Source organism: Quercus suber, unplaced genomic scaffold, assembly GCF_002906115.3.
Source record: "Quercus suber isolate HL8 unplaced genomic scaffold, Cork oak 2.0 scaffold_10, whole genome shotgun sequence".
In the NCBI taxonomy this organism is placed as follows: domain Eukaryota; kingdom Viridiplantae; phylum Streptophyta; class Magnoliopsida; order Fagales; family Fagaceae; genus Quercus; species Quercus suber.
The window spans coordinates 111022-125368 of NW_027069476.1; the positions used below are offsets into that span (position 1 = coordinate 111022).

Here is a 14347-nt window from a genome sequence, read left to right on the forward strand (position 1 = left end):
GAGAGCTTCCAGAGAGAATTTTGTGAGAGAAAACCCTAGAGAAATACAAGATTGATTCATCCCCAGTCTTCATCTAAAGAGACTCTACAAATTCCTCTACTCTCTTCCTCTCCATTGTCATACCCTTGAGAGGTCATTTACCAAACCCTTGTCTCACCACACCCACGTCTGTGAGAAGGTCCATTTGGTGCTTTGGGAAGCAGTTTGGAAAGGAACCAATATACATTGGTTGATGCTATGGTCAAGTAGCGGAATCTGGGAAGTTAGAGAAGAAATAGGTTCGGCATAACCTCGTTGGAGCAAGAAGCTTGGAGGGCTTAGGTACTTGGGTAGATTAGGCTTGGAGGGTCTTCTGCTGTTCATGTATCCAAATACTCTTAGTACTGGTGGAATCAAGTTCTAAAGTGTGAACTGGAAATTCATGTTGGAACAAATTTATATTAGAGAAGTCTGTGGGATTCAAAGTTAAGTTTGTTAACTTTAGCTAGATTTACTATAAATTAATATTTTGACTATAAATCTTTCAAAGTTAAGTTTGTTAACTTTAGCTAGATTTACTATAAATTAATATTTTGACTATAAATCTCTATCTGATAGTGGATTGGTCTCTTTAGGATTGATGTTTCCAAAATTTTCTTTTGGAACAAGTTGTTTTATAAAGTTTCTTGGGTCATTATATCTTGTGTTTTTTACTTTTCCGCTACGCATAATATGCTTGATTATTTGTTTAACCTAAGGCTTGCATAATTGACCAAATTAATAACTTGGCCTTAAAAAATACTGTTTGTTCAGTGGTCTAAAAGTTAGCCCCTTTGCCACTAACTCTTTTAAATAGTCCATAATGAATATGATCGGTTTAAGTAAGATTAAAGAAAGAAAAACAACATAAAGATTTTATCGTTGTTCAGTAATCTACCTACTTCCACAAGAGTGAGAGCAATTAATCCATTATATGAGAAATTGGGGTAACCGAAATTAATGTTTATATATTATGAAAGTTCAATATGGGTATGAAACACCCTTGAACGTTTAGACCCCAAATTACAAAATTACCAATTCAAGCTTAATATCAAACGATTAACGTGCGGAACATGAATATAAGCTAAACACAGAATTGATAAACAATCTAAGAAAAATATAAACACATCCACAGCAGTAAATATAAGGCAAAGGTAAAGGGAAAGAAGATGCAAACACACGGACAACACACGATGTGTTATCGAAGAGGAAACCGAAGTCCTCGGCATAAAACCTCTCCGCCGCCCTCCAAGCGGTCAAATAATCCACTAAAGAATGTAGTTGGGATACATGAACAGCAGAAGACCCTCCAAGCCTAATCTACCCAAGTACCTAAGCCCTCCAAGCTTCTTGCTCCAACGAGGTTGCGCCGAACCTATTTCTTCTCTAGCTTCCCGGATTTCGCTACTTGATCATAGCATCAACCAATGTATATTGGTTCCTTTCCAAACTGCTTCCCATAGCACCAAATGGACCTTCTCACAGATGTGGGTGTGGTGAGATAAGGGTTTGGTAAATGACCTCTCAAGGGTATGACAATGGAGAGGAAGAGAGTAGAGGAATTTGTAGAGTCTCTTTAGATGAAGATTGGGGATGAATCAATCTTGTATTTCTCTAGGGTTTTCTCTCACAAAATTCTTTCTGGAAGCTCTCTCAATATGATGGGTATAAGGGTGTATATATAGTAGGGTGAGAAGGGAATGCAAAACGTCAGTTTTTGCCAAACAGGGCAAGTTGGCGACTTGAACTCGCGGCTTGGCCAAGTCGCGAAATCAAGTCGCGACGTAACGGCCTAGCCAGACTGGAACTTTTGTCCTGTAGCGTGACAGCTGGCGCGACCCTTCAGCTTCCCAGTGTGCCTTTCACGTGACTGCATTTCACGGCTTGCCAGTCGCGAACCACCCGCGAGTCCTAGTCGCGAGACTCTGTTTTTCTTGCACACTCTTGAGCTTTTCTTCACATCTTCTCACACACTACCCTTACAATTTTCCCACCTAAATACAGGGTTACTAAATGCTAAATTACAAGCAAATTGGTCACGGAATAAAGCCAATTAGATGGTTGATTAAATTCAACCTTACATATTATATCCGTTGGTGACGTTCCACTCCACTTACTCTACTATGCTACATCCATATGAGCCAACTCCAACTATTCTGGCCATAATCATTAGAAGAAGAAAAAATGATATTTTGATAGCATTTTTCAGTGAAATGATAGAACATGTTGGCCATGAATATATGGAAGAGTTTTTTGGTTGCTGTGAATCATTATTAGCAGAAGACGGGATTTTTGTTCTGCAGGTAATTAAACAAATGGTGTCCTATATATATATATATATATATCTTTTTCCCAGTTTTATTATATGTCTTGGTCTTTATTTTAAATATACTTCTAACCATTGAAGCTGGTTGTGGTCGTCTCTTCGTAGTTCATATCAATACCAGACGAACGTTACGACGAGTACAGGCGAAGTTCGGATTTTATAAAGGAATATATATTTCCGGGTGGATGCCTACCTTCATTGAGCAGGATAATGTCAGCCATGGCTAACGCATCCAGACTCTGGTATTAAATTCATTGTTTGGTTTTACTATTTATTTCTCTTGAAAATTAATTCAAAGTTTTGTAAGTGCAGCGTGGAGCACGTGGAGAACATAGGAATTCATTACTACCAAACACTCAGATGTTGGAGAAAAAAATTAATGGACAACCAGAGGTAAGAAAAATAAATTAGGTATGTCTATTTACTCTTTCTTTTTTTTTTTTTTTTTTTTTTTTTTTTTTTTTTTTTTTTTTTTCATTTTCCATTTTTATGCCTTACAACATTTTTTTTGAAATTTTGAATCGGATAAAACATGAACGTATTTTGTAACTTAAAATTTGAGTAGAACCATTCGTTATATCTCTAAGTTTGAGTAGAACAATCATTACGAAATTAAAAATTTTCCCTTCATCTTTTTATGTCTCATAATTTAACTGTTCAATATGAATACTTTTGCAATTTTTTTTTTCTTCTTTGGAAATTTGATATAGTTTCTCATCAAATAAAGTAGTTAATAATTATAAACTTCAATTTTAATAAATATCCAAATTGTGAAAATATATCATACCTAAAAGGAATTTCTTGGCTAAAATTTGGTTGAAGATAAATTGCAATTTTTTTTCCTACTTTGGAAATTTAATTTAGTTTCTCATCAAGTAAAATAGTTAATAATTATAAAATTCAATTTTAATAAATATTCAAGTTGTGAAAATGTATCATATTTGAAAGGAATTTCTTCACTAAAATTTAGTTGAAGATGGTTAATTAAATGCTAGCTTGTTTGGGAGGTGGTATCATATGGAGCAGCTGCATACTTCCTCGCAGATGTGAGGTCCATTAGGTCCGCTGCTCCCACTAGATAACTGTTGCCTGTTTTAGTATTTAATTAAAAAATGATCTCCTACTCTATTGAGCCGGCCTCCCAATGTGGGCCCCTCAAGTGCAAGACCGACCTTCTTATGAGTAGGGATAGCAATTCGTGTTCGTGTATCAGATTTAAGTTATGTCAACTCATGAGTATCTGACTATATATGTCAAAACTAACTCAACATGTTTATTAAACGAGTCAAGATACCTCAACCCAACCACAACCCATTTATTAAATGGGTCAATCATGTCAATTTATTTATCAGGATTTATCAAAACAAAGAGAAAAAAACAAACAAAAAATTAGTATTAATTACCAAATTGATATGAATTATGAAAAACCAAAAAAATAAATATTTAATTTATAACATTCTGAACTAATGAGTTACTGCATCACAAATAATCATTCAAAATTAAAGCATATCTCAATATCACAAATAGTTAATCACAATATGTCAAAAAATAAATCACAACAACTAATAAGTTTATATACCAAAAGTTTGAAGGGTATATTAGTAAAATGTCATTTAATTAAACGGATCAAACAGAGTCCATGGGTTAGACACTAACCCAACCCATTTATTAAACAGGTCAGTTGTGTCAATCCAAATATGATATAGACCCATTAAGGCTCAACTCATAATCTACTAATTTTGTATCATGTCGCATCAAGTTCACAGATCGTTTCCAATTTTTCCACCCCTAGTTGCACCCATGTCAATCTTTTGTGAAATTCATGAGGACAGTACCTGGGGTTCAGCCCCTCCTCTTTCTGTTTGTAGTTAGTGGGGGAGGCTACTATTCTTACATAGAATGAGAAAATATTACTGAATTACCAAACTCTTGACTTACACTATGTATATTACAATAAAATCTCTATTTGGAATTTAGAACCCAACTAATGCAAGTTAACCAATTTTATGCCAAGTCTGATTGATTAATCAATTATGCTTGCAAGATAAGTCCATGGTTAATCAAAGCACACACCAAAATTGTAAATATAATCACAAAGGAAAATAAATGACATAGCAATATGGTTATAAAAAGAAAACTCATAAAAACTCTTCAGCGGTTTACAACCAACGTTCCTCAAGAAAACAAATCCACTAAATAGAATAGAAGTATTACAGTAGAATTATCATCAACTCTACAACTACTCCAAGTAGTACTAATTGATATGATCATACTTAACTTCAAATCCTTGGACTTTCTACTGTGGACTTTGTTCACATGAACACCATGTTCGTAACTTCAAGAATCCTTTGGAACATTCTTCATGGCAACAACTATATGGAATGTGTGCAAATAACTTCACCTTGATCACCAACCTTGAAATATTATTCTTCAGTTCATGGTGTAAGAGAACTCAATTACAAAAACCCTAGGCGCACAATATGCAGTTCTCCAAAAATCCATTTGGTCGTCCTATATTTATACTCTAGCAATCAGGTCAGAAAATACTAAAGTTTGGACTACTTGATGGCCTGATTTGAATTATATACCCGCACTCCATCAATCGAATAAGTGTTGAACCAAGTGTTGAGACTCCAAACACTTCAGTTGTATTGAGCTATTCCAGCATAAGTTTTGTACATCAAATAGTTTTCAAAAACTCATTCTAGACCAACTTTTTTTCATGGTTTTCCAACCAATAATTATAGACCTAACAAAATCCTTAAAAATATATACAAACAATAAACTAACTAGATTAACATAGAATTTCATTACTTGTACTACGTGTAAAATTATTAGGATCACTTTATGTGCAATACAAAATACATCCTAATTTTATCAATTTGGACTATGATATACAAGAGATTTGAAATCTTAATATTTTTAACAACACCCATTATTGTTATCATGGTGCTGCATCAGCCCTCCACTGAAAATTGCTTAGAATTTTTTATTAGTTAAATAAACAAAGCCATCATAGAGCATTGTCAATTAGTTCCTACAAAGTAAAAAAATGTAGATGCAATTTTGAATGTGCAAGATGCTCCTCTAGTAATTTTAGTTGTTTATAGGATTTACTAAACATTTAATTGGATACCCTTGAAACTTGCCATGAATGTTAGACATAAATTAATAACCAAGTTTTTGTAACTTATATTTCAAAATTTATTTTCGTTACAGGTTGAAGAAGACTAGGACATGCATAAGTCTTTGTTACTTTATAGTAGAACAGAAGAGATGAGAAAGAACAAGTTTGTTATGATGAGAATGTGTAATTGAAAATATTATGTGGCAAATTATGATTATTCTACATTTTGAAACTGATTATGATATCAAGCTAATTACAAAGTTTTGCATTTTGATGTCGGGGCTTTAATGTTTGTGTTTAGCAAAATCCTTGCTCTTGGATTTGATGAAAAGTTCATACGGACGTGGGAATATTACTTTGATTATTGTGCAGCTGGTTTTAAGTCACGTACACTTGGAGATTATCAGGTATATTTCTTACCTAGAGTAATATTATGCTACAAAAGAACATATAAACTCATGTAAGATGTTGCTAAAAAATTCATATCAAATGTCACTATGACCGCTATTTCTTTTACCATTAAGTACCCATTACGAAATTATTTGTTGAGAAAATATGTTTCATACTTTTTTTAAAATATTTGATACAAGCTAAAATGGTAGATAGAATTAATTTTCGAGATCAACACGAAATTATATTCAGATTGTAAAAAATGGGTTCCTCAAAAACAAAAAAAAACAAAAAAAGGATTGTAAAAAATGGTTCATATTTTATGCCTTAACTATTTTCTAAACCAAGCGTGTGCCTCCTTCTCATCCCCCTCTCCTTCTCCACCACATCACAAACACCATCACTTCCCTCAACTTACTCCACACCGCCATCATTGCCACCTCCCTCCCATTAATAGATTAATTTGTGCCTCTATGCCTACTTCAAGTTTTTTGTGTTTCCATCAATTTTTACCTAATTTCCCAACACCTATATCCTCCTCCCCGACATTCTCCCACCACCACTATCATATCCCCTCTTTTGCATTGCTAACAATAGCACCATCTCCAAAACCTACTTGTACATATTGCTACCACCACCTCTCCCCCTCTCCCCTCACTCCTCTCACCACTACTGCCACCATAATAATAGGTTGAGCTGGGGTTTGAGAGAGACAACCCCCCCCCCCCTAACAAACCTCACCCAAGAAACCCTCCTTTATTGAGCCCTAGCCTCCTCCCCCTTACTTAAAAAATAAAAAAAAACCTTCCTCTCTCACAAAACCAATTCCGTTGATCTTAATTTGATGTAAATAAAATCATATAAACATAAATTTGAAAAAATAAATTACTTTTTTGATTGGATGTGAAGGCTCGAAAATATGTTAAAACACAAGAGCTGTTTAGACCCCCAAATTAAAAATTACAACTCAATAGATTTTACTCTAACTTATACTAAGTGCAGAATAGAGTAAATGTGAGCAGATAAACAAATAAAATACTCTAACCCATAATCAATATAACACATTAGCAAACTGAAAGGTAAAAGAGTAGGGAAGAAGAATGTAAACACAAGATAACACGCCGATATGTTATCGAAGAGGAAACCAAAGTACTCGACGTAAAACCTCTTCGCCGCCCTCCAAACGGTAATCGATCCGCTAGACAATCAGTTAGGATACATAAGTAGCAAGAAACCCTCAAAGCCTAATCTACCTAATGCACCTAAGCCCTCCAAGCTCCTACTCCAACAAGACTTCTCGAAACCTTGTCTTGTCTAACTCTCCGAATCCCATAATACGCCTAATTGCATCCGCCACAACCTGGTTTCTTCCAATGCTTCCCAGCAGCACCAAAACCTCACATGACACTCTAAAAGGGTATGGTAAGTGTTTAATCGATCAACCTCTCAAGTGTATGGAAATGGAGAGGTAGGAGTTGAAGAAAATCCACAATGAATTTTGTAGAGAATTGTGAGTATAACAACCTCTAACTCTCAAGGTTTGTGGCTATGGTTTTCTCTTAGAAGCACTCCTCAACATCTATAGGCAATGTGGGTATATATAGTGTGGATACAGATAGTGTGTATCAGAAATGATAGTTCAAAAAACAGAATGTTTCGCAGGTATCTTGCGGGAAGGCCTTACCCACAAGACACTCGCGAAAACCAGCTGTTTCCATCTTGTCTTGACTCTTCGCATTCCAGTCATGTGCAAGGCACATGCATCACTTCACGGTAAGCTTACTCGCAAGCCACCTGCGAAAACAACTGTAGTCTTCAATTGCCTTGAGTCTTCACACTCTCTCTCTCACAAAACCCTTACATTGAAATCCTACAAATAATACAGGGTACATAGGATTGAATATAATTACAATCAAATTTGGCATAGAATTAAAACCAACATAACATAATTGTAAATTACAACTTCACAATCTCCCTCTTTGGCTATTCCGTGACAAAACCTTTAAAACAAACTCTAGACTTAAACATGAGTTTGGGAATAGTGACAAAACTCACACACATCTAGTCTAGAAGCTGTGAAACACTTGCATGTATATACCTATAACCTGAAACACTCACATACAAACAAAACTTTCATTAAGCTTATGACAAGTTGAATACATGGTACATATATGAGCAAGTAAAGTGCAATCAAGTTTATAAACTATAAAGCAATTAAGCATATCTTGATCATACAGGAACAGTCATTAAAGAATGACTACAATGAACATTTAGCTAGTAAATGCTCATCCGAACACGCAATGCAATTAAGACCAATCACAATGATCAATTGCATGTCCAACACACAACTAATGCAAAATACATGAAGATATATCGTGTGAGGTCCTTAAGATTGACTATCTTAAGCACCTGCTCGGACTCTAAATCGGATCCCTGCGCCATCAATATAACATCAATCTGAGAAGATAATGTAGTGATCTAACCCTGGATGTATGCAAACTGGTCCACGGTGTGCTGTACATGGGAGTCAAGCATGCCAAACATATGGTCTACTCTAGCAATAAGCCGATCAAGTCTATCGGGTCCCCGTGCCTATGCTTGAGAGGATGGATGAGTAGAACTCTCTAGTGCAGAGGTGAATCTCTCAATCTCCTCCTCTGTATCTCCACCCTCTTCCTCAACATGATCCCTTGGTATTTGAGACACACCGGTTTTGCATCCTCCAATGTGAGCTGTGCTTTAAGTCACTGTGTGTGCACCAATGGGGTAATCTCTAGGCACAATAGTGAGACTGCTCAGAAGTTTGAGCTTTGCCTTTGCAATGAGTCCCATGATGAGAGTGGGGAATAGTATGATTGTCCTTAAGTTCCTTTTAGTGATGCTCTTGGTCAGGAGGTGGAAAATGTGTCCACAAATGTCAATCTCTTTATGTATGAAGAGATCGTATAAGAAAATTGTCTTTGGAGCGAACAATGTGGTCAAATTGGTGACCGGATATAGATTGTGGATCATCACATATGCTAGAGTCCTCATCTCTGAATTGAATGGAATGGTGTTCATTGACTTCTTGTTTAGTGTACCACCAAGAATCGTTACCATTTCCTCAATAGATTCCAAACGATCATCGTATTGCACAGTGATTGGTTGAGAAGAAGGACGAATTTCAAGGAAGTCTTGGATTGATTCCCTTGTAATCACAAATTCCTTGTGTCTCACCCAGCAGTTAATATGGTCTTTGTCCACACTAGCATTGGAAAAGAACTCTTTAATGATTTCCGAGTACACATTTCCACTCGGAGTTAACAGCTTCATCCATGTCCTTTCCTTGAATACTTCAGGAATGAAAGTAAATTCAAGGGTATCCAATTTGACAACTCTTTCCATAATTATTGTAGCTCGTTTGTAACAGTCATTGCAAGCCATGTCTACATCAGCTGATATAAAGTTATCAATCTGTGCGAGGCCGTTTAGAGGATTTCTTGGAAGCAGAGTGTTTAGTGGGAGACATTTGCAAAAAAAAAAAAAAAAAAAAAAAAAAAAAAAAAAAAAAAAAAAAAAAAAAAAAAAAAAAAATATGATTCTTTCTCAGCATCATCACCTTGAGACATGTTATCATCACCCTTATTCTTCTTAAGGTTTGGTCCTTCACCATCATCATCAATATCCTTTTCAGAGATGGTGTCATCTATGACCACATTTATCGACTCCATCACCATCTTAGTGCATTTATTGTACACTCTATATGGTCAGCTATTTTTGGAGTATCCTAGGAATATCCCTTCATCACTCTTAGCATCAAATTTTCCAAGATTCTCCCTATCATTGAGAATATAACACTTGCTTCCAAATATTCGGAAACATTTCACCTTCGGCTTCTTTTCTCTCCAAATTTCATACGATGTCTTCTTTGTTCCTACTCAGAAGAAAATCCTATTCCCAATGTGACACGAAGTATTCACCATTTCAGGCCAAAACTTTTGTGGAATTTTTTTGTTGAGTAACATTACTCTTGCCATCTCTTGGATCACCTAGTTCTTTCTTTCAACCACCCCATTCTGTTGTGGAGTCTTTTGAGCTAAAAATTCCTTCTTGATACCGTGTTCATTGCAAAATGCTTCAAATTTTACATTTTCAAACTCCTTCCATGATCACTTCTAATTTTGACTATGGGAACTCCCTTTTCATTTTGTAGCCTCTTGCATAACCTTTCCATCTTGTTGCATGCTTCCGACTTCTCTCTAGGAAATTCCACCCAATAGTATCTTGAGAAATTGTCAACTATTACCATAATATAACGCTTTCCACCCATGCTTTCTATTCTCGTTAGACCCATTAGATCCACATGTAGTAACTCCAAAGGGCAAGAACAACTACATTTACTTTAGGATGAGTTGACTTTGTTTGTTTTCCCAATTAACATGGACCACAAACATTTTTCTCAATTTTTCCAAACTTTGGTAAACCAACTGCTACTTCAAGCTTTGAGACTTTTTCCACTTGCTTGTAATTAACATGTCCAAATCGTTGATGCCATAACTCCAAAAGATTCACTCGAGCACTTCGACATGCTATGCTTGTTTGGGAATAACCCATAACAATTGTCGGTGGTCCTAGGTCCTTCAAAACTTGAACACCTTCTTCATTTAGGATTAGACACCCTTTCTTTGAAAATTGGACTAAGAAGTCTTCATCGCATATTTGAGTGATACTCAGCAAGTTCACTTTCAATCTTTAATGTACAACACATCAATCAATAAAGGCAGTCCCAGAATATCAATAATTCCCTTTCCAAGAACTTGTGAGTGACTATCATCTCTAAATGTCACAAAACCATCTTCCTTCTCTTTAAGAGTTTTGAACAAAGATTTATCTCCAATCATATGCCTTGAACAACCGCTGTCAAGATTCCACAAACATGAATTAAACACTTTCAATACAGTATGAACAAAAAAACAAGCATGAGATAGGCATTCTTGACCATCAAAGCAAGACTCATCTTTCTTTATCACACAAATGTCTATTCCTTCTCTTATATTTATCAATTAAGGAATTCGACTCACACAAGCTATTATGAATATCATGATTCCCATGAACTAAGGATTTCAGCATGTGTATAAAAATTCTAGCATGTTTCTTTGATTTGAATAACTCTAAAAGCTCATTACTAGGACAATCTCCAAATATGTTCATAGAGTCATTATCACAACACCTTTACTACACTTCATGTTGGCCTTTGCCAAAGCACTTTCCATAGCAAGCCAAGGGGTCTAGGATCACACTTAGGTAGTAAAACCACAGCAAGTGTACCCACTCTAATACCAATTGAAAGCTCGAAAATTTGTTAAAAAAAGAGCTTTTAGACCCCCAAATTAAAAATTACACTCATAGATTTTACTCTAATTATATAAGTGCGAAATAGAGTAAATGGAGCGAATAAACAAATAAATACTCTAACCCATAATCAATATAACACAGCAGAAACTGAAAGGTAAAAGAATAGGAAGAAGAATGAAACACAAGATAACAGCCGATTGTTATCGAAGAGGAAACCAAGTACTCAGCGTAAAACCTCTTCGCCGCCCTCCAAGAGTAATCATCCCTAGAAAATCAGTTAGGATACATAAGTAGCAAGAAACCCTCAAAGCCTAATCTACCCAATGCACCTAAGCCCTTCAAGCTCCTACTCCAACAAGGCTTTCGAAATCTGTCTTGTCTACTCTCCAGATCCCCAATATGCCCAATTGCATCCGCCACAACCTGGCTTCTTCCAATGCTTCCAGCACACCAAAACATCATAACACTCTAAAAGGTGTGGTAAGTGTTTCTATCAACCTCTCAAGTGTATGGAAATGGAGAGGTAGAGTTGAGAAAATCCACAATGAATTTGTAGAGATATGTGAGTATAACAACTCTAACTCTCAAGGTTTGTGGCTATGGTTTTCTCTTAGAAGCACTCTCAACATCTGTGAATGTGGTATATATAGTGTGGGTATAGATAATGTGTATCAGAAATGATAGTTCAAAAACAAAATGTTTCGCGGTATCTGCGGGAAGGCCTTACCCCAAAACACTCGGAAAACCAACTGTTTCCATCTGTTCTGACTCTTCGCATTTCAGTCATGTGAGGCACATGCATCACTTCACGGGAAGCTTACTCACGAGCACCCGCGAAAACACTTTAGTCTTCAATTGCCTTGAGTCTTCACACTCTCTCTCTCACAAAACCCTTACAATGAAATCCTACAAATAATACCGGTACATAGATTGAATATAATTACAATCAAATTTGGCAGAAATTAAACCAACATAACATATTGTAAATTACAACTTCATAGGATGTTATACAATTTTTTAACATCTATCAAGATTCATAGAAAACCTTTCAGATACTGTCATACTTTTAACACTTTCTACAGTTTTTTTCTTTTTTTCTTTTTCAAAATATATACAATTGATTATTTTATAACTTTTAAGTGTAGGATGGTATATCAGCAATTAACTAAGATTATTGATAAACTTGAACATAATAATAATTCACAATGGAAAACAAATCTCACGTCCCACGTTTTGTGTTTCACTTTATATTCCACCAATTATGGTATGCCATGTGTCTAATGTTTTTCATTTTAAACTTCAATTATTTTATAAGGAAAGTAAAAAGAAATATATGGTAAGTTATAATTAGTAGAGTATAAAGTGAAACACAAAAAATGAGACATAAGATTTGTATTCGTCACAATAGAATTCTAAATTGACTCCTTTTAAGGACATTTTATGAATCTTCCCATGATTGTTAACAAATTTTTATTTTTTATTTTTTATTTTTTATTTTTTTGGATATCTCAATGATAGAGACTAGATTTGAAGATTTTGTCAATAAAAAGTACCACACATCTTCGCTAGGGGTACAATTTTATTTAAGAGTTTAAGTTGTTACCGATTGCAAAATTATACTGACGCTTACCATTGGTAATTATATTACTCATGAAATGACACATCTCCCACTGAAGTAAATTGCTATATCATCGACTCTTAAACTTGCTGATCTATCTTGAAATTATACTTCTGTAGCACATACTTGGACATGGAACTCAAAAATATTTGGCTACTATCATCAATGTAGGTTGTATTCTCACGCCCTAGAAATGTTGCTGCACTCAACAATCCATATCAAAGTTTCCATCAAAATCTTGATTCAGTTCCCAAAAGAGAGATTAATCCTTCATATTAATGTCCAACCAACCTATAATTAGTTCATTTTCATGTTCTAGCTTTCATTAGAATACTTTAATTTCATTGGTTGCTTCTCCAATGTTTACTTAATCATGGGTCAAATACTTAAAAATGGTTTGAGATTGTACTTAAATTATATGGCATCTTTCTTTACTTCATTTCACTTGTTCTTATCTAAGAATAAAAATGCTATAGCAAAAATGGTAAGGTGAGGCTCTCTTTGCTTTATATGGCTTCAAATTTCTAGAGGCGGTTTGGTTTTGATGACAACATTCTCCTTGCACATATAGGGAATGCAAGGGCAATAGAATTGTTTTGGTGAGATTAAAATGAGCTAGTTGGAATAATTTGTACCTAAGAGAAAATGAGAGTTTAGTTGATTCCAATTTACTCAATTAGTAAATTCTCTTGTTGAAAACACAAGAACTGTTTAGACCCCCCCTCCCCCCAAATTAAAGTTACGGCTCGATTGATTTTAAACTAACTTAATACTAAATACGGAATAGTGTAAATGCGAGCAGATAAACAAACAAGCTACTTTAATCCATAAACTTAACAACACAGTAGTAAAATGGAATGAAAAATAGTAGAGAAGAGAGATGCAAACACGAGATAACACGCCGATGTGTTATCAAAGAAAAACCGAAGAACTCGGCAAAAAACCTCTCTGCCGCCCTCCAAGTGGTAATTGATCCACTAGACAATCAGTTGGGATACATGGGTTAGCAAGAGACCCTCCAAGCCTAATATACCCAATGTACCTAAGCCCTCCAAGCTCCTACTCCAACAAGGTTTCTCGAAACCGTGTCTTGTCTAACTCTCCGAATCCCACAACAAGCTCCATGTTGCATCTGCCATCCTTGGCTTCTTCCAATGCTTCCTAGAGCACCAAAACCTTACTTGACACTCTAAAAGGGTGTAGTAAGTGCTTGGGCTATCAACCTCTCAATGGTATGGAAATGGAGAGGTAGGAGTTGCGGAAAATCCACAAGCAATTGTGTAGAGAAATGTGGGTATAACAATCTCTAACTCTCAAGGTTTGTGGCTAGGGTTTTCTCTCAAAAGCACTCCTCAATATTTGTGGGTAATGTGGGTATATATAGTGTGGGTACAGAAAGTGTGTATCAGATAGCACAGCCTGGCAAAACAGAATGTTTTGTGAGTGTCTCGCAAGAAGGCCTTACCCACAAGCTAATCGCGAAACACAGTTGTATCCATCTGTACTTACTCTTCCCATTCCAGTCATGTGTAGG

The 14347-nt window shown here is 35.6% G+C and overlaps 1 protein-coding gene across 1 annotated transcript in view; it reads left to right on the forward strand.

Annotated features, from left to right (window-relative positions):
* LOC112000384 (uncharacterized) overlaps positions 1-13092 on the forward strand; it is a 71492-nt gene extending 58400 nt beyond the window's left edge. The window contains exons 13-14 of the mRNA XM_065778011.1: positions 5773-5878; positions 12985-13092. Of these exons, the coding sequence (XP_065634083.1) occupies positions 5773-5878; positions 12985-13092 (214 nt within the window). The remainder of the gene's footprint in view (positions 1-5772; positions 5879-12984) is intronic.
* The last annotated feature ends 1255 nt before the right edge of the window (positions 13093-14347 follow it).